This window comes from Vombatus ursinus, unplaced genomic scaffold (assembly GCF_900497805.2).
Source record: "Vombatus ursinus unplaced genomic scaffold, bare-nosed wombat genome assembly UNPS02014841.1, whole genome shotgun sequence".
In the NCBI taxonomy this organism is placed as follows: Eukaryota; Metazoa; Chordata; class Mammalia; order Diprotodontia; family Vombatidae; genus Vombatus; species Vombatus ursinus.
The window spans coordinates 3,450,303-3,474,782 of NW_020954619.1; the positions used below are offsets into that span (position 1 = coordinate 3,450,303).

The window sequence follows — 24,480 nt, forward strand, 5'->3', positions numbered from 1 at the left end:
TTGGAATCAGAAAACTTGGATTTTGGTTCTGCCTCTAACACTAAGAAGATTTGTAATCACAGGGAAACCACTTAATCTTGAGCATAATTTCTCTCATCTGTTAAATGGAGGAAATAATATTTGTTCCTCAGAGGTTTGCTGTGGGAAAACCAGTTAACAGACCTTAAAGTCATGTATAAATATGAACTACTACAGCCATGTTACCATTGTCATTATCATTATTAAAAGGCTTTCACGAATTGTTCTGGCCAAAGAATTCATCACGTGGTTGCTAATTTTTGGTGACAAGCCTGAATGAAATCAGCAAGGTTTGCCTTTGGGTCTCACACTTTTTCACGTGCATGCACACACACACACACACACACACACACACCCCTATATTCAATGTCTGTCCACAAACGTTATCAGTACTGCCAGAGCTTGCGCTTGCCTTGCCTTGCCACATGCAACACCAGACGGCAGCGTTTGCAGTTTGCCCCAAGTTTTCCTTAGCACATAGTTATTAATCGTGACATCTAAAGGATGTCTGCTAGATATTGACAGTGCAAAGATAGATGTGACATAGACCTTATTCCCAAGGAGCTTAAAGTTCTAATGGGGGACATGAATGTCTACAAATAATTATAATGTAAACAAGAATGTGATGCATGCACAGGAGAGGCCCAGGCAATATGTTTGGAGAAATTTGGTGAGGAATCATTGAAGGTTTTGCAGTAGAGGAGTCATGTGGTTAGTGATACATAAAGATTTTTTGGACAGCGTAATGAAAGATGTACTGGAGAAGTGAATAGATTAAAGTAGGAAAATCAGTTTTGGAGGTAAGGTAAGAAAAGATGTGGCTTTGTACCAGGGTGATTTCATAGGGAACTAAAAGGATGGGAAGGATCCTAGATATATTGTGGAGGTAAAAGCCAACAAGACCTTGGAAGGGATTGACCTCTCAATGTAGGCATCATCCTTGACTCCTTGCTATTTGTCACTTTTCATATTCAGTCTGTTGCCAAATCCTGCCAATTTCACCTTTGCAGCATCTCTTAAATATATTCCTAGGCTCCCTTACTCAAGGAAGATACAAAATGCTCCCTTTGGTATTCAAAACCTTTCATAACCTGACCTCCTTCTACCTTTCTTGTCCTCTTACACCTTAGTAACAGAGGCCTCCTGGCTGTACCATAAGCAAGACACTGCCTCTGTTGGCTGTGGGTATTTTCTCTGGCTGTCTCCCATGGGTGGAATGCTCTCCCTTCTCATCTTCATCTACTGACCTTCCTTCAAGTCCCAAATAAAATTCCATCTTCTATAGGGAGCTTTCCCCAGCCCCTCTTAACTCCAGCTCCACAGAGGCAGGGACTGTCTTTTGTCTATGAATACATTTTTATTGACTAGCACTTAACATATTTTTTAAAAAAAAAAATATATGTATATATTTCCCTCAATTACATGTTAAAACAATTTTTAAACATTTTTTTTTTAAGTTTTGAGTTCCAAATTCAATGCCTCCTTCACTTCTTCCTCTCCCCGCTCCCTGAGATGGTAAGCAGATATAGGTCATGCTTGTGCAATCATGTAAAATATTTCCATATTAGTCCTTATGTACAAGAAGACTCAAAAGAAAAAGAATGAAAGTAAATTGGATGCTTCTGGAAGCGGATAGTATGCTTCATCATTAGTCCTTTGAGATTTTCTTGGATCATTGTATTGCTGAGAATAGCTAAGTCATTTACAATTCTTCATCAAACAGTATTGCTGTTATTGTGTATAACGTTCTGCTTCTGTTTACTTTGCATCACTTCATGTAAGTCTTCCCAGGTTTTTCACTTAATACATTTTTATTGACTGACTAATTAAAGGTCTAGCTACCTAGACAGATTCAAATAGTTTTCTCACAGCAGGGAATACTTGTTTCCTTACTGTTGAGATGTAATCAGTTTCATTTCTTTTGTTGTGTTTTACTCTATCTACCACACATTCAGTGCTTTCCGACAGTCTTAGAAAAAGTGTTCATGAAGAAAGACTTCAGGTTTCTAAGTAGTCTGTGTGCCTCTGTTGTTTTTCATTTCTTCATCTTTCATCATTTCATTTCTTCATCTGTCTCTGCAGTGTTTGCTGTATTCTTCTATGACCACCTTCTCATTTATGTCACCAAGTATTAAGATATATGTTGACTTGTATCAAAAAATCTAGTTAATGTGTTACAGAATTTTCCTGCTTCTTCAACCTCCAACATAGAGATTGGCAAATAAGCTGCTGTTATCTTTGTTGTGGTCGGTTTAGTAAGGTACAGCATGGGTACCTCTAGGTGAAATGAAATTATATTTCTTCGTGCCTTGGAGCATACCATACAACCAACTTTGCCAAGTCTTTTGTTTGCTTTTTTTGAATAGAACTTGTGAAGCCATGCTTCCATCTAGCCATTTTTGTTGTTGTTGTTGTTTTGTTTTAATTTATAGTAAGAATGTGAATTTGGACATGGTCCATTTCCACTAGTAGTGTGTTGAACAAAGCTTGCACGTCAGCAATACCAAACAGGTAAATGTTTGTGAATGTCTAAGAACAATGCAATTCGTAGTCTTCTTTGTCTCATTTTGTGACACCTTGCTGCCATCAGCATGGAAATGGAAGAGCTTATTCAGTACTAAGGGCTGTTTTCTATTTTAATCTTTTTTATGGGTCAGCATGGCCAAAAAACCTCATCATCTAGTGTTGGAACTTCTATTAATGCAGCCCTGGAGATAGATAGATCAGTTCTCATATAGACCATAGAGTCTGTCATGAAACCTATACTCAGTCTTTCCAGCTTTGTTATAATCATTGACAGAGCCTCTAAAAGTTCAGAATTATCTCTCTGCTGTGATGAGTTATTGGGGTAGAGGGATTGTGGAGGATCATGTTTCACAGATTGTTATAATTATTGATTTTAAACAATTCCAAGGGTATATATTTTTCATTACTCTCAAATATGTATAACTCACACGGATCAGAAAACCTGACCTGTTTTGGCTAGATTTCTCTATGTCTTTACTTATTTTGGGTTTCTTTCAAGAAGTGTTAATCTGCTGTTTAAGTTTTAAGATCATTTATCTTCCTAGAGGAAAAGAAACAAAGTAGGAGTTTAGTAGACCCTTCCATAATTTTATTATAAGGGTCAGTCAAATATACTGCAAAATTTCCTTGGTTTCTGCTAACGTTGTAAGGACACCAGTATAAAAGTTGTTGTTCTCCTCATTTTTTTTTTGCCACTTTTGTGCATTGATCATCCTGGATAAAATTAACTTTTATCTCATACATTCATTTTCATCCTTTGGTTCTGCTTAAACCAGGGTGCTTTGAGCTTTCATATTATTTCACTCTTCATTTAAGGGATTTTTGTTTTTAAATACCTCTTTTGAACTGGATAGTATAATAAATGCTTATTTTTAGCCAACTCCAAAGATCATTTATTTGACTACAGCCTTGCTGGTACCTAGCACTTAATCTTTATTAATTTTTTGTTCTTGCTATAATTCAAGTGGACTTTAAATATTTGTAAATAGAAGATAGATGGAAACCAGATTGGGGATTTCTAAAAATTCCCTAATATAAGAAGAGAATAACTGTTCTCATCCATTAAAAAGAAGTTGTTTCAAAAAACCACTCTCAAAGTATAGTTTCCAAGGATTGATGAATTTGTGTACTGGAGTCTTGCTAGATCCCATCCAAATGTATTTAATTATCCGAAGTGCCAGAAGATCTTCATCAGAGCAAAGAATATATATCCTTACCATAAACCTTGAGTATCATATAAATATGACTACCATAGTTTTTCTCATTAGTTATCTTGTTTAAATAGCCAATATATTTTTTTAATGGGCAGCCAGTTGGTGCAGTGGATAGAGTGCTGGGCTTAGAGTCAGAAAAGTTCATCTTTGTAAGTTCAAATCTGATCTCAGATACTTATTAGCTGTGTGACCCTGGGCAAGTCACTTAACCCTGTTTGTCTCAGTTTCCTCATCTGCCAAATGACCTGGAGAAGGAAATGGCAAACCACTCCGGTATCTTTGTCAAGAAATCCCCAAATGGGGTCACAAAGAGTCAGACACAACTGAAACAACTGAACAAATTTCAATGGTACAGCCAGAGCTCTGAAGTAGATTCTTATAATTTATATTTACTCTTTGAAGTGGAAAGAATCTCAACTCTACTCAAATGGATCTGTGATTCATCAATTTGGATGCCCCCTCTATCCATATCAGTGGCAGTCCATCTGTCCTGCCCATTCTGTGTGACTCTTGTCCATGTCCTTCCATAATTTTATCATAAGGGTCAGTCAGATATCCTGCAAAATTTCCTTGGTTTCTGCTAACATTGTAAGGACACCAGTAAAGCATTGTTGCTATCCACTTATCAGCCTTCCCCCTTGCCACATGACCGGTCCATCTTCTCTCAGTGTTGTAATTTTTCTGGTGATGTATTTTACTTCTTTTCTTCTTTGAAGTTCCTCATTGGTTACATAATGCAGCCTGCTTCCATCTACCACATGCCCTTTTATTGCCCTTTATGTGATATTCATTTTCAGTTTTTAGGAGACTTATTTTCTGTATCAGGATTATGACATCATAGGATCATAAAATTAGAGCTATAAAGCCATTTAGTCCAACCCTCTCTTTTTAGAATTGTCTTGCTTCCATATAATAATACTCTTCACTCAGTAAACAAACATTTGTTAAGCATGCCCTATATGACAGGAACTGTGCTAAGTGCTGGGGATACAAAGAAGGGCAAAAGACAGTCTCTGCTCTCTAGGGGCTCCTAGTTTAATGGTGGACACAAGATGCAAACAGCGATGTGCAGATAAGATATATACAGGATAAATTGGAGATAATCGAAAGAAAGAAGGCACTAGCACTAATGGTGATTGGAAGAGGCTTTTTGTAGAAGGTAGGATTTTATTTGGGATTTGAAAGAAGCCAGGTACTATATCAGGAGACAGAGATGAAGAATGAAATTATTTCACATATGGGGGCCATGCCCGGAGTTGAAAGTTGTTGGGTTCATATAAGGAATAGCAAGGAAGCCAGTGTCACTGGTTAGCAGAGTATGTGGGTGAGAATAAAGTATAAGAAGAGTGGAAAACTAGGAGGAGGAGATGTTAGAAAGGATTTTAAATGCCAGAGGGTTTAATATTTGATTTTGGAGGTAATAGGGAGCCATTGGAGATTATTGGAAAGAAGGGTGACATGATCAGATCTTTGCTTTAGAAAGATCAAATTAACAGCTGATGGGACTAAAATGGGAAGAGACTTGAAGCACAGAGGATAACCAGCAGGGTACTGGGATAATCTAAGGTGAAGTGATGAGGGTCTGGACTAGACTGGTGGCAGTTTCAGATACAAAGAAAGGAAAAAGACAGGCACTGTTCTTGGGTAACTCACAATCTAATGAGGGAGACAATATATAAAAAGAAGCTGAAAAGGAGCGGGGAGGAGGAGCTCTCCTGTCTACTTTCTACCCTCTCCAGTTAGAGGCACAGAAGAGCCCCAGTGGCAGGAGATTCTGAGGAGGTGTGAGTTTCAGGTTGATGTAATCTTGTAGGACGATGACATTCCCTAGAGCATTGATGAAGTCCTCCAGAGTGCAGCCTGTTGGGAAATAATGAGATTGTTCTGAACGTGCTTTTTAAATGGAAGATCTGAAAGGAGCTCATCGCTGCCTACCTTCTGCCATTTCTTAAAAGAGAGGGAGGGGGCTTCTTTTTACTCCGTTTTTCATGTACTGTATTTTACTGAAAATTCAGTTCATCAAATTTTATTAAATACTTGCTCTATGCAAGGCACTGTGCAAAGCTCTGGACATTCAAAAACAACAGAAAAGGAAGGTTCTCTACCTTCAAGCAGCTTATATTGCACTGGCAGGATATGATATGTATATAAGTAGGTGAATACAATGTAATATGAAGTATTTTCAATATTATGTAACTCTTAATAAATGGTTATAAAACTCAGTGTGTGTGTGTGTGTGTGAGTGTGTGTGTTTGTGTGTGTGTGTGTATCTGTGTAGGGGCATTTGGTAGTGCAATGGATAGAGTGCCAGGCCTGGAGTCAGAAAGACTCATCTTCCTGAATTCAAATCTGGCCTCAGATACGTATTAGCTGTGTGACCCTGGGCAAGTCACTTAACCATGTTTACCTCAATTTTCTCATCTCTCAAATGAGCTGGGGAAAGAAATGGCAAACCATTCCAGTATATTTGCCAAGAAAACTCCAAATGGGGTCACAAAGAGTTGGACACAACTGAACAAGAACAACATATCTACCTAAGTGCACATACACTCACACACACACACACACACACACACAGACATATACACACACAGAAAATGTGAAATTAGTGTTGAACTACATGGTTTTGATTGTCAATGACTTGTGCATGTTTATGGACATATGTTTAAAATATAATTTTCTTTTATTATTTCAGGCATTTTTGTTGCCTTCCTGTGACATATCCGTAACCAGAAAAGTGGTCAAAGTATATAGAAAATGGATACTACAGGACAAACCTTTGTTCATGGAGGAACCCGATAAAAAAGATATTACTCAAGATGATGATGTAAATTTGGAATTGTCAGTGACAGAGACAGATAATACACAGGTGCTATTTTATTTGCCACATTAGCTAGAAGTACATTTTTGATAGAAAATAAATAGATAAGTTTCTTTCAGTGTCTTATCTCATTTAAACTGCATTGCTTTTGGCACCTGTGAATGGTCAGACTGTGAGCTATTTCATAAAGGGCCTTGAGCTTTCACAGAAGAAACTCCAAGGCAAGGACTTCTTTTTAATTAACAAATTATGACAAACTATCTTTTCTGATTAACTGTCTTTGATGCTGGTTGTTTAATAAAGTATTTTCTTACATTTATACTTTACATGTGAACATTACATTTTTGACCTTTATATTTATGTAAAAAGAATTTGGGGTCATAGCGTTTAGACTTCAAAGAAAAGGTTTTGCTAGAACGGTCTCCATTAAGGTATCCAGATCAGTTTGGTTGTTAAGCATCTGAGGGGAAGATTTGCAAGATAATGACAAAATAATAATTTCTAGTACCAGATCCTAAAAATCTTTCTAAAATACATGTAAGCATTGTCATCATGAAATTAATATAGTTGAAATTATATGCCCCATGTCTTTGATTTTTTTTTTATCACACCAGCCAGAAGTCATGAAGAGGGTACATTTATAATAAGCAGCATATTATTGAAAAACAACAGAAATTGCTAGGTTTTATTTAGATTTCTAACAAAATTGTTTCAAAAAATAGCTTGAGGTAATTTCTAGAAGAACATATTTTCATGGTGAATAATTTATTAAAGGCTTTGACATATTTCTGAACTAAAGATGTATGTAGCTGCACCAATCACAATATCTATTAACAATCTTGATTTTTGAATAACTGACCACATGACTGATAAATAGGTATGAATAAAAATGAATAAGTACATGTTTGTCATTTTAAAACTTTTGAATAATATTTCCTACAGCTAGAGATAAATAATTGAATTCATAAATCTCCCTTCTATATTAACTAGTTATTGTTTTTAAAAGGCCACAACTGAGCATTCTGGTCACAAACGATCTTCAAGCTGGGGACGAACTTACTCCTTTACTAGTGCTGTTAGCAGAGGCTGTGTATTAGAAGATGATAATAAGAATATTAAAGCTGGTGTGCAAGCTACACTACAGGTATGTGGCCAAAGTGAAGAATAGCCAAGAAATATTATTTACTTAAGTATTTTACTCTTGTGGTATAATTTCATTTTAATTATTTACTGTTATTAACAGGTAATATTTTTCAATGTGTATAAAATTTGAAATGACCTAAAACCAGAATCTGTCAAATTCTCATTCTGACTCTTACTTTAACCAACTACAGAGCTTCTATTTTATTTTTCCTAGTGTGTAGTTTTACAGAAGGAATCATTGCTGTTCAGTTGTGTAACTTCATGACCCCTTTTTGGGGTTTTTCTTGGCAAAGATAATGGAGTGGTTTGCCATTTCCTTCTCCAGCTCATTTTATAGATGGGGAAACTGAGGCAAACAGGGTTAAGTGACTTGCTCATTGTCATACAGCTAGTAAGTGTCAGAGATCAGATTTGAATTCATGAAGATGAGTCTTACTGACTTTAAGCCCAGCACTCTATCCACTGTACCACCTAGCTCCTCTTATAGGGGGAAGCTTATGAAAATGCAAATTCCTTTTTTTTTGGTAGGGGAAATTTTGTAGTAATAGGACTATTATGTAACTGATTTGTTTGAGACGTCTTCTTGGAGCATGTCCTTCAGTACTGCACTACACTGTAATCTTAGGCAAGTCACCTAAGCTCTTTGAGAATCAGCTTCCTCATCTGTAAAGTAGGGATAATAATATTAGTTCTGTCCGACTCATAGGGTTGTTATGAAGAAAATGTTTTATTACTTTACACTCAGCGCATATTAGTTACCAGTGATGATAATCATTTAACCCAAGGGTCACCCAGTTACACCTGAGGGCTGAGTTCACATGTTTATGCCTATGAACCAAGAATCGTTTTTACACTTTTAAATAACATTATTTAAAAGTGTAAAAACGATTCTTAGCTCACTGGGCTGTACAAAAGCAGGCAGCTGGCAGATTTCTGCTGTGGGCAGTAGTTTGCCAGCTCTTGATTTAATCTGTCTATGTCCTGATTTGCACTGCAGACTGCATATAGTAGTTGCTGTTACAGTACCTTTAGATCACAAGATTCAGAGCTGGAATGCATCAGCTAGTCCACCCCCCTCCTTTTAGGACTGAGGACACTGAGATCCAGTGACATTGGAGTCCTGGCTGTTCCTCACACAGTACATTCCATATCCTGACGCTGGGCATTTTCACTGGCTGTTCCTCATTCCTGGATTTTTTCCCCTCCTCATCTCTGCCTATTGGCTTCTCTGGCTTCTTTCAAGTACTAGCTAAAATCTCACCCATTACTACAGGAAGCTTTTCCTGATCCTCCTTAATTCAGTGCCTTCACGCTGTTGATCTTCTGCAGTTTATCCTTTATATAGATTGTTTGTTCATGGTTGTTTACTGTTGTGTCCTCCATTAGACTGTGAGCTTCTTGAGAGAAGGGGCTGTTTTTTGTCTTTCTTTGTAGCCTCATCGTCTAATACAGCAGCTAGCACTTAGTAGATGCTTAATAAATGTTTACTGGGGCAGTTAGGTGGCACAGTGGATAGAGCACCAGCCATCTAGTCTCAGATACACAACACTCAACAGCTGTGTGACCCTGGACAAGTCACTTGCCTAGTCAAAAAAAAATGTTTACTAATTGACTGAAGTGACTTGCCCAAAATCACATAGATTTTAGGGAGCAGATTTAAGGTTAGAACCCAATTCTTCTTATTCCAAATTCAGTCTTCTTTTGAGTGTCCCATTATGCTTGTCTTATAAGTTAATTATTTCTATCTTAAAAGTTGTTTAGGCTATATTTATATACCAAGTAGTAGCTCTCTTGAAGATGTAAAAATTGTCTAAATAGTTATTAAATATCTTTAAAAAAAGAACTGATACCTAGTAATTGAATAGTATCTTGATCCTAACCAAATAAGAATATTTTTGTAGATATATTAAATTCTGTATATCCCAGTGAGACAGCATATATAAAGTCTAGGGGTGGAATTTATGATGATTAGTTGAATCTATAGGTAATGTTTTTCTGCTCAAAAGCATTTTTCTTAGGATTCATTGTAAGATTATATTCTCAGATTAATAAGCAATTTTGTATTCTAGAATAAAATCCCCAGCCTGGCATTTAAAGCACCCTACTATCTTGCTCTTGCCTGCCTTCTCCTTCATAATACTTCCCTTTAAGCACTCCCCATTACACTCCTCATTGCAGTTACAGCAGCCTATTAGCCATTTCTCAAGCACATATCTCTTTTTTATTTGTATTCTCGGTGCTTAGCACACATCTTTGTGTGTAGTAAACATAATATCACTCATTCTTTCAGAACTAGAAAAGGTAACATATTAGCCTTTTGACTTCAATTCTTGAAGGTTAGGTAGGTGCCCTCTTCCTATTCTCTTACTTGTAGACTAATTTCCTCTTAGTCATTTTTGTTCTGCACTTTGCATACCAAAGAGCATTCTTTTTCTTTTTTTTTAAATTTTTTTAATTAATTTATTTTTAGTTTTCAACAGTCACTTCCATAAGCTTTTGAGTTTTAAATTTTCTCCCCCTCCCTCCCCACCTCTCTGCCCAAGACAACATACAATTTGATATAGGCTCTACATATACATTCCTACTAAACATATATTAGTCATGTTGTGAAGAAGAATTAGAACCAATAGGAGGAACCACAGGAAAGAAGAAATAAAACAAAACAGAAGGAAAAAAAGAGCAAATAGTATGCTTTGATCTGCATTCAAACTCCATAGTTATTTCTTTGGATATGGATAGCCTTTTCCATCATGAAACTTTTAGAGATGTCTTGTATCCTTGCATTGTGGAGAAGAGCTAACTCTATCAAAGTTAGTCATCGCACAATGTGGCTGTTATTGTATACGATGTTCTCCTAGTTCTGCTCACTTTACTCAGCATCAGTCCATACAAGTCTTTCCAGGTTTTTCTGAAGTCAACTTGTTCATCATTTCTTATAGCACAATAGTATTCCTTTACATTCATATACCACAACTTGTTTAGCCATTCCCCAATTGATGGGCATCCCCTCAATTTCCAATTCTTTGCCACCACAGAAAGAGCTACTATAAACATTTTTGTACATGTGGGTCCTTTTTCCATTTGTATGATCTCTTTGGGATACAGCCCTAGAAGTGCTATTACTAGGTCAAAGGGTATGCACATTTTTATAGCCCTTTGGGCATAGTTCCAAACGGCTCTCCAAAATGGTTGCATCATTTCACAACTCTGCCAATAATGCATGAGTGTTCCAGTTTTCCCACATCTTCTCCAACATTTGTCATTTTCCTGTTTTATCATGTTAGCCAATCTGATAGGTGTGATGTGGTACCTTAGAGTTGTTTTGATTTGCATTTCTCTAATCAATAGTGATTTAGAGCATTTTTTCATTTGAGTATAGGTGGCTTTAATTTCTTCATCTGAAAACTGCCTGTTCATATCCTTTGACCATTTATCAATTGGGGAATGACTTGTGTTCTTATAAATTTGACTTAATTCTCTATATATTTTAGAAATGAGGCCCTTATCAGAGAGACTGATTGTAAAAATTCTTTCCCAGTTTTCTGCTTCCCTCCTAATCTTGGTTGCATTGGTTTTGTGTAAAAACTTTGCAATTTAATGTAGTCACAATTATCCATTTTGCATTTCATAATGTTCTCTATCTTGTTTGGTCATAAATCCTTCTGTTCTCCATAAATCTGACAGGTTAACTAGTTTGCTTATAGTATCAGCCTTTATATCTAAATTGTATACCCATTTTGGCTTTATTTTGGTATATGGTGTAAGAATTTGGTCTATGCTTAGTTTCTGCCATACTCTTTTCCAGTTTCCCGAGCAATTTTTGTCATATAGTGAGTTCTTATCCCAGAAGCTAGAGTCTTTGAGTTTATCAAACAGTAGATTAGTATTCTACTGTGTCTTGCATACCTAACCTATTCCACTGATCCACCACTCTATTTCTTAGCCAGTACCAAGTAGTTTTGATGATTGCAGCTTTGCAATACAATTTAAGATCTGAAACAGCTAGACCATCTTCCTTAGCATTTCTTTTCATTAGTTCCCTTGATATTCTGGACCTTTTGTTCTTCCAAATGAATCTTGTTATTATTTTTTCTAGCTCTGTAAAATAATTTTTTGGTAGTTTGATTGTTATGGCACTGAATAACTAAATTAACTTAGATAGAATTGTCATTTTTATTACGTTCGCTCGGCCTGCCCATGAGCAACTGGTGTTTTTCAAATTATTTAGATCTGATTTTATTTGCGTGAAAAGTGTTTTGTAATTGTGTTGTATAGTTCCTGGGTTTGTTTCGGCAGGTAGACTCCAAAATATTTTGTAATGTCTACAGTAACTTTATAATTTCTCCCAACAAGCATTCTTGGTAGAAAGAAATGCAAGGAAAATAATAGTTGAAGAGCATCTTTGCTTTCTCTTTTTCATCTGTTATCATCTTTCAAAGTAACAGTCCTATCATTTATTTGACTATCCTATTTTTTTCCCAAATAGCTAAAAATAACAGTGAAACCTTATTATCCTTGAGTATACTGTCCAGCCTAAACCATATTTTTTTTTTCGCTATTTTACCCTGGGTAAGTCACATAAATCTCTCTGACTCTCAGTTTCCTTATCTGTGAAATAGGGTTGGCATTGATACCTTTTGGATCTATGATCATCATAAGCTTTACCACTTCTGATGCTATTTTTATAGGATCATGCCATACTTTCACATTCACCATCTGCTATTTTTGCCTTAATTCCTTCTTTTGTACATGTTCTTTAAAAAAAAAAATCTGAGTTCCCTAGGCATCCACATTAGTCTCTCTAGACAATTTCTTGTTTCCACTCCGCCCTGAACTTCATTCTCAAGAATCCCTCTCTCCTCGATGACTTCTATAGAATTTTAGTTGATGACAACCACCTTAGATTTCTCAACCCTGTGGAATGTTATCCTTAAATCTTGAATGCATGGCAGTTTATTCTGGCTATTCTGTTACAAATTAAAAAATGGAGTGGTCACTTCCCTTCAAAGTTTCCATAATCATTTCTACCATAGCAACCAATTTCTCCTTGAATCAAGAATCATACCTAGAATAGAATTGTTCTCTTGTTTTTTGTTTTTTCCTTTTGATGCATGAGCCTTAAAGCAAGTCAGGAAATTAGTAGCTACTTTGTTTTGAGCAGAGAGATCGAACAGCTGAGAGGAGACTCTTGCTATGTACATAGCTTGTGTCTTATCCCAAATGTTTCTTCTGCTTCCTCTTTTTTGTTAAGATTATCTGTAGTCTATTCCAAAAGCAGCCTAACTTCTTTTTTTCTCTCCATTGGTCTTCACTCAGGTGTTCTCCATCTAGTCAGTCAGAGGGTTCCCCAGGTATGGAATGCACTCCCTTCTCACTTTGGTTTCATAGAATTCCTTGTTTACTTCAAAGTACATCCTCAGTGTGACTTCCTTCATGACATCTCTCCTGGTCTCCCTAGTTACTAGTTAGTGTTCACTACCTTTTTGCTTTTTATATGTTGTGTACTTGTTAGCTTGTTTATGTGGTATATCCCCCAGGAGAATGTAAGCTCCTCAATGACAGGCACTATTTATTATTATTATTAGAAATAATAACAATAATAATAATTACTATTTATGTAGCTCTTTAAAGTTTGCAAAGTGTTGTACTTATATTTTCTCATTTGATCCTTGGAATAACTCTATGAAGTAGATGTTTTTATTATCCCCATTTTACAGAGGAGGAGACTGAGGTAAATTGTCCAGGATCACACTGCTAGAAAGTATCTGAGACAGGATTTAAATTCTGGTCTTCTGGACTCCATGTTCAGCAGTAGACTGAATCTTTCAGGTCTGAAGTAGTAAAACCAATTAATAGAACAAACCAATTAAAATCTTTGTTCATTTTATATGGGAAATTGTCAGAATAATTAGAATATAAACCTTTTACAAATCTGGGTACTTTTTACTTAATAATTTTATGAAAAAATAATTTAGTGATTGAATATTACCTAAGCAATTGCTAGAAAAATACCCCTTCTTAGTCATGCTTAGTATTTCAGATAGAATGGAATGCCTTTGTCAGCAGCTGGTAGAATAGACATTGCTTTTAGAATAGATATATTCCTTTCCTTTTTTTCAGTAAGTTAAATTATACCACACATCATCTAAGTTTGATGAATTGAGAACAAGTTCCCTAATTTTTCTAACTCTGAAGAATTGGGTAGCATTAACTGTTCTTTGGATTTTTACCCCTGATTTGTTCTAATGCATTCAGATTTTGCAATTCACTGTACCTGCTGAACTTGGCCTTCCATTGAACCTGCCTTCCATTAGGAAAAAGTGGTCAAAACTCAGCATTGATGTATCTCATTTAACAAACATTAAATGTCTATTATGTGTGCAATGTATTGTACTGGGCTCTAGGCAAGGAAAGTGGGCCATGGTTCCCGTCTTCAGTATGTCAATTGTCATTCTGATATGTTTTATAAAGTGAAAGACCATGAGAAGATTAGTGTGAATATCTGTTTCTCCCTCTATGTTGACTTGTGAAGCTTTAGGAACACTTTTCCTTGATGTGCTCAAAAGTTGTAGGTTCAGATCAAGGATGCTAAGTACATTAATCTATTCATTTTAGGCAGTCACTTAATACAATCTTTATTTCAGTCTTAAAATTTACTAAATTCCTAAATGTATTGTAGGTTGGCTAAAAAGATATTCTGATTTTTTTCAACAATAAATTATTATATTTGATTAACATGAGGCCATTCATAATTTCTATTTTGGGAAAGCATATGGGAGATTTAGTTTTAATGGAGGTTTCTTTCTAGGAAATTATCAAACCATTTTAGTTCAAGTAATTTTTTTTGGGAAAATTCAAAATTATAAATTAAACCCAATTTTTATGTGGTCATTTTGAATTTAAATATAATCAATCTTTTTTCTCTAGTCAGCACAGTTGATAAGAGGCCAAGATTGGTTATAGACTCAATCTCCATATGAGCCAATTAGCTCAAATGGTGATAGAATATGTATTCTTAAATGTTTAACTGTGTTGCACTTTTTTTTCATCCCTAAAATAAGTTTCCTTTCATCAAAAAGGGGTCTGGGCAAAAGAATGTGGCTAGATTAGCACAAAGCCATCATTAATGCTGAAATACCAACAGCACCAATTTTTAAAGTGATACATTTACTTAGTTAACCCAGGTAGCTCATTTATTCCTAGTGACAAATTTGTACTCTTAAAATCTTTTTAAGACTAAAATATGCATTTACTAGTTGTTTACTGATCTTTTGTCCTATAGTCCTCTCTCCTCCATCCTTCAGAGCCTAGCTGCAGTTTTTTTCCCCCTTCACCTTAGAGGGTTTGAGAGGGAATCAAATAAATATTTTAAAAGCCATTCCATGATGCTTTTTATTTGGATTGTGAGTGTGCCACAGTTTAATTTTATTTTAGAGGAATTAATTTATGGCATTATTAATATCCATGTGATTTTAAAAGTTAAATAAACTAAACCTTCAGGGATATATTTTATACTCTTTATTTCTCCTGCTGCTGTAAAAACTAACATTATTCTAATAGCATGGATTGATGGACTGAAATAGATATATTTGTCCTTAAAATAAGTTTCCCTTATTTAAGAAATTAAATTTCTTTCTATTTCAAATGCTGTTCATTGTTCTTAACAATGTTGTTTTTGTGTTGTTACCTATCTCCTGACAGAAGTGGTGGAATCAGGTACAAAAAAAAGACAATACACTTTTGCACATGGTCACTGTGGATTTGTTTTGCTTGGCTATTCACTTGAAATAAGGGTGATTTTTCCCCCCAACTTTTAATTTGAGGAAGCTTGGAAGGAGAGGGAGAAATTGTGATGCCAAAAAAAAATTAGTAGTTGAAACAATTTTTTTTAACATACAGAAGGAATTCAGAAGAAATAATGGACAAACAGGGCAGTTTTGAAAGTAACATGTTCAATTATTGTACTTAAAAAAAAAAACAAGATATATGAAATGGATTTCATATATAGTTCTTTTTTGTATTCTGCATTATATATAGAAATTATCTTTTCTGGTGCTTAATTTCAGAATAAAAATAAAATTAAAAGAAATGTATTGCTTTACAGGTATTTTTGACAAATTCTGCTAATGTCTTTTTATTGGAGCCATGTGCTGAAGTTCCCATGCTTTTGAAAGAGCAAGTTGATGCCTGTAAAGCTGTTTTGAGTATTTTTAGGCACATGATAATGGAACTTGCAATGAACAAAAAGACATGGTAAGTTTACTTTTCAAAGAAATTGATGTGGTATGTTTTAAGTTTTAATAGTGTAATTAAAATATTAAAGTACTGCTTTACTGCTTGTTATAAAATCTTCAGTGAGTTCACAGTTGGTATTGAATAAGGGATTTCAGTGAATTATGAAGAATTTAAACACAAGACTGTGCCTTGGTAGTTCATTGTTTTTGAATATTGATATTAGAAATATTTTTGAATTGAGAGTGACTAGATCACTTTATTGTGGTGTACATGTACACACATTACACACATATATATATATTTCCACATTAAAACAGGTTAAGTGGTTTTGTGAGCAGTTAACCCAATAGTTTGTTATATACTTTAATATAATGTATAAACTGAAATCAGTTCAATAGCTGTTTAAGATATTATGGAATATTATATTTTTTCTACTTACCTGTTTGTTGATAATTTTTTTAAATGTTAGCAAGGAGACTTAATAAGGAGTTTTAAATCCATTCTGGAAAAAACATTTTCAGATTAAAAAAACAGAATAATTTAATACATTTTGTTAAAATCAAAGTGATGTTATTATATTGACTCAACTGACTCTTTTTCTATTTTTTACTTTCTTTGAAGTAGTGATATTTATAATCACAGTCTGGGCTTTCAAGGGGCTCTCACATTTTAATTGGAAAGACAATAGGATTCAGCTCTAGGGCTTTTGGAAAGGCCTAGTGGTTCTAGTGCAATAGCAGGGTAAATGGCAAGACCCAGGGGCCCTTGAGATACAGCATCACGTCAAATGGTAAGGGTTAATGCTCTGCCATTGTATCAAAGTGATTGTAGTTGATAATTCTCTATTCATCAAAGTGGAGTGAGTGACCACGTACACCCTGCTGATGGGGAGTTTGGAGGAACCTGGGCTTATGACAATAGATCTACTAGCCATTAGGTGTTTCAGAATGGATGTCCAAGATATCTTAAACTCATCGTGTCCAAAAGGGAACTCATTATCTTCCTCCCAACTCACTTGTCTTACATTTTCCTGTTTTTGTCAAAGGTACCACTATTCTTTTAGTCTCCTGATTTGCCAGCCTCAGGATTAACCTTAATTCCTTTCTTGCACTCACCTCATATATATAATCAATCATTAAATCTGTTTTTACCAACAGAACATGTTTCCCATCCAACCCCTTTTTTATAGCAGTTATGATAGGGTTACTAAAAGTCTGATTATTCAGGAGAATCTTTTAGATTACTTAAATTTTGACTAATAATTTGGCAAAGTTTCTTATGCTGTTCTTCTGAGAAAGATGGTGAGATAGAGTAAATATGGTAATACTGTTGAGTAAATTTCTGGAACTGATTGAGTGGTTGGACCTAAAAAGTAATCATTAATGAATTGAAGTCAGCTTAGAAGGAGATCTCTATTGGTAAACTCCAGGGATCTATCTTTGTTCCTGTGCTTTTTAATAGTTTTATCAGTGACTTAAATAAAGATATAGATGGCAAACTTATTTAATAAACATATGTTACAATGCTTTGAGACATAGCTAACACTAGATAACGGTATTCAAAAATATTGAAAGGTTCGAATGTTGAGCCACATTGACTTAGATGAAATTAAGTAGATGTAAATAAATTTTCTTACCTTTGTGTTTAAAAAGTCAGCTTCTCAAGCATTATGTAGAAACACATGGCATGGCAGCAATTTGTCTGAATAGGATCTGGGGTTTTAGTAACCTGCAACCTGAAAATATAACGCTAATATTGTGTTATGGCAGCCAAGAAAGGCAAACTTAGGTTTTCATAAGAGAACCATAGTTCTCAGAAACCAGAAGGTGGTTGTCCTGCTGCTGTACTCCACCATAGTCAAAACTCATCTGGAGTATTGTGTTTAGTTATGGCACTGCATTTTAGGAAACAAAAACATTGATAAGCCAGAGATCATTCAGGAAGCATGACCAGGATGTTGAAGATTTAATTCCTGCCAAATGAAATAGTTTCAAGAGATTGGGGGTGGTTAGCCTGGAGAAGAGAGGGTAAGGATGAAATCAAATAGTCAGATATTTGAAGAGCTGACATGTGGATGAGGATTAGATTTATTTTCCTTGACTGTAGAAAGCAGAACTAGAAGTAATAGGTGGAAGTAGTAAAGAGGTAAATTTAGGCTAAGGGGAAAAAAAAAATTCCTAACAGTTGGAGTAGTCCAAAGAGTAATGGGCTACCTTGGGCTCTATGACCATATTTTAGGTATGTTGTGGAGAGGAATCTTGCTCAGGTATGGATTAGATTAGATGTCATTTGAGATTCTTCTGACTCTTGGATTCCATTATTCTGAATCTGTAATTTTGTAATTACTCAACTAAGCTTTACAGTTAAGAGGAGACTTGAAGAGGAAGAGAGCTACAAACATGATTACAAAATAAGACCTCTAAGGAAAGGTTAAAGAAAATTGAGTTTTTGACACACATTGAAGAAAAAAATAAAGAAATTTAGTAGTGGATTTCCCTTGAAGAACCATAATTACCTGTTTGTCTCCAGTAAGATGAGAATTTTAAAAATGGCAAAAATGAATGATTTAGCTTGCTTCTAAAAAATTCCCAGATGAAAAAGATTGTTAAATATGACTACTACTTTAAATTTATATAGAGATTTATGTTTTTAAAAGCAATTTTGTGTGAAAGTGTGAATCTTCATTTAAAAGGCCGTTTTTTACAAGTGTGTTAAATTATTATTGGAATAGTTATCAGTTTTATCTGATTTGAGAGTGGTCTAGATCAGCGTTTCTTAAACTGGGTTATGACCCACAGTTTAAGAAGCACTGAAGGGGTCATGAGTGGAAAAAGTTTAAGCATCCCTGGTCTAGATCACATAGTGTCTTGAATATGGGTAGTTGGCAAATACATTAGATAACCTCTGAGACTAATCCAGTTGTAGGAATCGGTATTTGAGATTTGATAGTAACCTTAACATCCATACACTAAAGAACTGACTGACATTTTCCTCACCATGTAAAGCCATACTACATTTGATAATAGAAATGAAAATGTTTTGAGGTATTTAAAAAAGTGCTATAAAATCAAGGTGTTACATTTGCTTTCCCAAAATAGAAATTATGAATGACTTCATTTAATCAAATACAGTCTCATAGTCATATTCCTGCAGGACTCACTGTGTCCAAAATTATTTTGTGTATGGTGATGATAGTGCAGAATTAGGAGAATTATTTTTAAATGTTTATTTTTTATTCCAAGATTATATATTTTGGTAAAATTGTTATTTTCTTGATAAGACAATTAAGATTCTTTGATTGATACATGGTTTCTGGTCCATGTCTTCCTTGACTCTTTTCTTGCACTCACTCCAAATATCCAGTCTGATGCCAAATTTTACCAGTTTTCCCTTCACAACAGCTCTTGTTTATGTCCCATTTTTTCCAACTCATGCAGCCACGACCCTGGTGCAGCCTCTTGTTACCTCACCCCTGGACTATTTTAATAGCCTTCTGGTTGCTCTTTCTACATTGTCTCTCCTTATTCAAATCTCTCCTCCACTCAGCTACCAAATGATCTTCCGTAACTGCCAATCTGACCATGACCCTAAACTCCAGTGGCTCCCTATTACCTTTAAGATCAAAATAAATTTAAAGTTCTTTATTTAGCATTCAGAACCCTTTATGACCTTGCTCCTGCCTGTTGTTCCTGCCCTCTTACAACTCAACTTCCCTTATACTCTTCAGTCCAGCAACATAGAGTGCTATTCCCTATACACAACACTCTAGCTTTTGACTCTATCCCTTCTCATTGGCTCCCTTCTCCCTTCTCATTTGACTCTGTCCCTTCTCATTTTATACCTGGAATGCTTTCCCTCCTCACTTCTGCCTGACTTCCTTCCAAGTAGGTTTCTATCCTGCCTTCTGCAAGAGGACTTTCCTGGTTTTTCTTCTTACCTCCCTCCTTTCCCACTAGTGCCTTCCCTCTGAGATTACCTTCCATCTCCTCTGTATAAATCTTGTATGTATGTAGTTGTTTGTATGTTGTCTCCCTTATTAGAATGTAAGCTCCTTGAGAGCAGGAACCATTTTTTTTTTTTTGCCTTTCTTTGTATCCTCAATACTTGGCACAGTACCTTGCATGTAGTAAGTGCTTGATATGTGCTTATTGAGTAATTGACTCACAGCAGTTTCTAATTTGAGAGTTTAATGTAATTGAAATGTTTACCATTGTGATGAATAATGTATGGAATTTACATGCAACTTTTATTTTGGGGGTCCAGGGAGCAGATGTTGCAAATACTACTCAGGATAACAGAAGCTGTCATGCAGAAGCCAAAGGATAACCAAATAAAGGACTTGTTTGCCCAGAGCTTGGCAGGGTTACTGTTTAGGGTAAGTCTTTAAAAAGAAACAAAACAAACCAAAAGAACAAAAACCCACAAATCTGTAGAGCTAGCCAGGTTTCATATATAATATGTTAGTTTTGACCTTTAATACATTTTTAAAAAGTGGTAAAAATGTATTAAATTTATGGTTTACCTAATTAACTTTATGTAATTTATGGGATTTTTTATTTTTATTTTCATTTGGAGAGGCAGAATGATGAGGTAGATGGAGGGCTAGCCTTGGAGTTAGGAAGACCTGGGTTCAAATGTTATCTTACCTCAGATATGAACAAACTTTGTAGTTGGGGCAAGTCTTATACATCTCAACACCTTAGCTAATTCTCTAAGTTCTACATTGGTAAAGGGAATTTCACCATCAGGTGTTCCTTACACTAATGAAATCATAGGTGTAGTCTTTCCTCCCCTAACTATACTCCCTCACCTCCATTTTTTTGTTTTGAAGTTAAAGACTTATTTCCATTTTCCATGATTTTATTGTGTTGGGGTTCTTTAAGGCTTTTCTGCTTTTCTAGCCACCAGCCTTTGGAAACAGATGATATATTTTGGAGAAATCTCTCCTATCATCTCTTAATACCTGAGATACTTCTGCTATGTAGGTTTGGATAAATGGGGAGATGAGAAAGAGCATTTGATGTGATAAAGATATAGTTTCCAGACCTCTTAGGTCTGCTTTAGGACCTAAGGACTGCTTAGGACTGCTTTAGCAGCATCCCATAAATTTTGCTATGTTGTTTGATCATTATCATTTTCTTTCACATAATTATTAATTGTATCTATAATTTGTTCTTTGAGCAATTCAATATTTAGGATTTCATTGTTAAGTCTCCATTTGGGTCTGTGTATGTCCATTGTTTTCTGAACTGGTTACTATTTTTGTTACATTATTGTCTGTAAAAGTATGTATTTACTACTACTGCCTTTTCGCATTTATTTGCAGTATCTCTGTGACTTAATATATGGCCATTTTTTCTAAATGTTCCATGTGGTGCTAAGAAATATATGTATTAATTAGTGGTCCTGTGTAGAAGACACCATAAGTCTTTAAGCTCGAATCTAGTAATTTCCCCTTCAATTTATCTTTCCATTGGATTTGTCCAAAACTGAGAGAGGGGACATTAAAAGCTCCTGTCTCTATTGTATTACTGTTCATGTCTTGTAATTCTGTTGATTTTTTTTTTTTTACTTATTTTACTTATTATAGGCACTTTGATATTTGGAGCATATAAATTTAATGTAGTTTTCTGGTTTCTCTCTCTCTTTTTTGGGGGGGGGGTAAGGCAATTGGAGTTAAATGACTTGCCCACAGTCACACAGCTAGTGTCAAGTGTCTGAGGCTGGATTAAAACTCAGGTCTTCCTAACTCCAGGGTCAGTGCTCTATCCACTGCTCTATGTAGCTGCCCCGATTTTTCTCTTTTTATGTTGTGAATATTTGTTTCAGTTCCTGCTTTTTTGGAATCGTTTAATGTAAATTTTGCTCCAGATCTTTATTTTTGTTCTGTGTATGTCTTTTTTTTTAGGTGTGTTTGTCATAAGCAACAGATTTTATAGAATTTGCTTTCTTACTCAGTCTGTCACTTTTTTAAAAAATTGGATTGTTTAATCCATTTACATTTAAAGTCACGAGATTTAGGTTGTTACAATGCTCCATTTGTCCCTACTACTAGCTCTTTTTCAGAATTAGTATTTTTCCCTTTCTATAAAAGAGATAAGGTACTATATCTCTTTGGCTATTTTAGCTTAATCTTCTTTAAAGCAATCCTATTCCCTCCATCTTCAGGCCAACCCCCCACCCCTTTGTCACCCTTTTCCCTAGTTCTGTAGTTTTGCTTAATTTATTAATTCCTTTTTCTTCCTTTCATCTAGTTATCTACTACTTCTCCTCTTTTTTTTTCTTCCTGGAGTAAAGTAAAATTTCTCTTCCTGCCTTTCTCCTTCAACTTGTTTTGTTAGGTTTTTTATTTTCTGCTCTTTTTTCTAAAAAGATTTCTTTCCCTTGTGCTCTTCGTTATTTATCTTCTTTTTTGTCTATTTTTAGACTTCTATTCTTTGATTCATGGCCTTTATATTTATTTATTCCTTTTTTAGTCTTTGTATTCCTCATGGAATTAAATTTTCTAAGGAACATATTTTGGGTTCCTTCTTCTAAATGGTTTCTTTGTATTGCCTTGTAGTTCTTACCCCTTTTCCTTTTTTTTTTTTCCTATTGCATCTCACTCTTAGAAATATCAGTTTCCCCAGATGATAAAGAAGATGGAAGAATTTCCATTGGTAGGAATTTTACTTTGTCCTGATTGTGAAGTTCCTTATTACCCTTTGCCCTTACTACGATCATTTTCCCCATTATGCCATATGATCTTTTCCTGGGTCCTTACCTTCCCACTTTTCTGAGTACCAGTTTTCCCCATGGAGTGCTGATTCCCTTTCTCCTGAGGAGGGATTAGTGGTCTCTCTAAGCACAAAATCCCTGCAGTTAATACCCATTGTAAGGTCCTCAAGTCTCAATATCTCTTCCTCATTAGAAGTCTCTTGAAGGTGAGCTAAGTCGTGCAAATGTTATCATCTCTATTTTACAGAAAAAGAACTTGGGTTTAGAGAAATTGAGTGAGTTGGTTAAGGGATATGCAGCAGGTAAGTATTAGAGTTGGAATCTGAACTCAGGTGTCCTTGAATCTAGCATAGTCCTGTGCTCTTTCTACTCTATCATAGTGAAAGTTAGTTTTCTCAGAGGTATTGTAATAAAGTAAAAAAAACTCTCATTCCCAATTTCTTCCACTTTTACTTTGCGTAGTACTTAAAGCTATTCTTATTTCCCACTTCTACCCAATCCAATTCAGTAATCCAGACCAGTTCCACTTAGCACATTTTCAGTAATTTGGGAATATCCTTTTACAACTTTGTTTCCCTATGACTTTGGGTATACTCTAAATGCTGTCTTTTAGCTTTGGGTTCTCTCCAAAACAAGAGTTTTTAATCTGGGATCTGCAAATTTAAAAAAACTTTTGACAATTATCGTTCAGTTTAATTAGTTTCTTTGTAATCCCATGCTTTTTGTTCTATGCATTTAAAAACATTGTTCTGAGAAGGGGATCATAGATTTTACTTGACTCTCAAGGTAGTCCATGACACAAAAAAATTAATAATTTCTGCCTTACAGACATTTTTATTCTTTTGTTTTGTAGATTAAAGAGACTTTATATCAATCAGCAAATATCTTTGTTGACATATGCTTTTAAAATTTGATATCTTTTATTTTTACTTCACCTTTATTTCCCCATATATCCTCTCCATTTCCCTTCCAAGAAAGCTATCCCTTATAATGAAGAATAAAAACATTGTAGTTCATCAAAACTAATCAACGTATCAATTAAGTCCTACATTATGTGCAGATTTCCATACCTACAGATCCCTACTTTAGTCAAGAAGGAAGAGAGGTGATCCATGTTGTTTCTTGATGAGAGGCAATGTTATACTTATTTCATAGAGTGTTGAACTCAAAGTCAAATATTACCTCTGTATTTATTAGCTGTATGACCAGGAGCAAGCCATTTAATGTCTGTGAGCCTTGGGAAACTCTCTAAGATGACCTGATGGAGAAATCACTGAACAAGTATATTTACTTGTTATTACCATACGTAATATATTGGAAAAGTCAATTTAATTATTATTATTAGCATGGAGTCTTTTCCTTGAATACATAGAGTTAAGGAAGAGATTTGTATCAGTGATTTTAATTTCTGGTTTTTGGTAATTAGGTGGCTAAAGCATAATATAGTTCAAAGGGGATTTGGCTCAGAGTCAGAGAAACAGGGTTCAAGGCCCACATCCCTACCCCTCTTCCCTGTTGCCCCCTCTTCCCCAGCCCCAACACACACACACACACACACACACACACACACACACGGAAGTTGTGTAAACTTGAGTGAGACAAGTCACCTAACCTTTCTGGCCTTTAGTTTCCTCATCCCTAAATATATAGATTGGACTAGATTAACTGTCTTTCTTCTTTGTGGATTTGTCATTCCACAATTTATAAGCATGTCTAAATTGAGAACTCATTGCCAATAGGTTAATATTTATTTTATTTCATTCATTCATTCATTCATTCATTCATTCATTCATTCATTCATTCATT

The 24,480-nt window shown here is 35.1% G+C and overlaps 1 protein-coding gene across 3 annotated transcripts in view; it reads left to right on the top strand.

Annotated features, from left to right (window-relative positions):
• RALGAPA2 (Ral GTPase activating protein catalytic alpha subunit 2) overlaps nt 1-24,480 on the top strand; it is a 407,209-nt gene that overhangs the window by 84,621 nt on the left and 298,108 nt on the right. For all 3 annotated transcript variants that reach the window (XR_003567134.1, XM_027840277.1, XM_027840278.1), the window contains exons 11-14: nt 6,454-6,627; nt 7,586-7,723; nt 15,827-15,975; nt 20,221-20,332. Coding sequence is in view for 2 of the 3 variants with exons in the window: in XM_027840277.1 (XP_027696078.1) it covers nt 6,454-6,627; nt 7,586-7,723; nt 15,827-15,975; nt 20,221-20,332 (573 nt within the window). In the remaining variant the exon portion in view is untranslated. The remainder of the gene's footprint in view (nt 1-6,453; nt 6,628-7,585; nt 7,724-15,826; nt 15,976-20,220; nt 20,333-24,480) is intronic.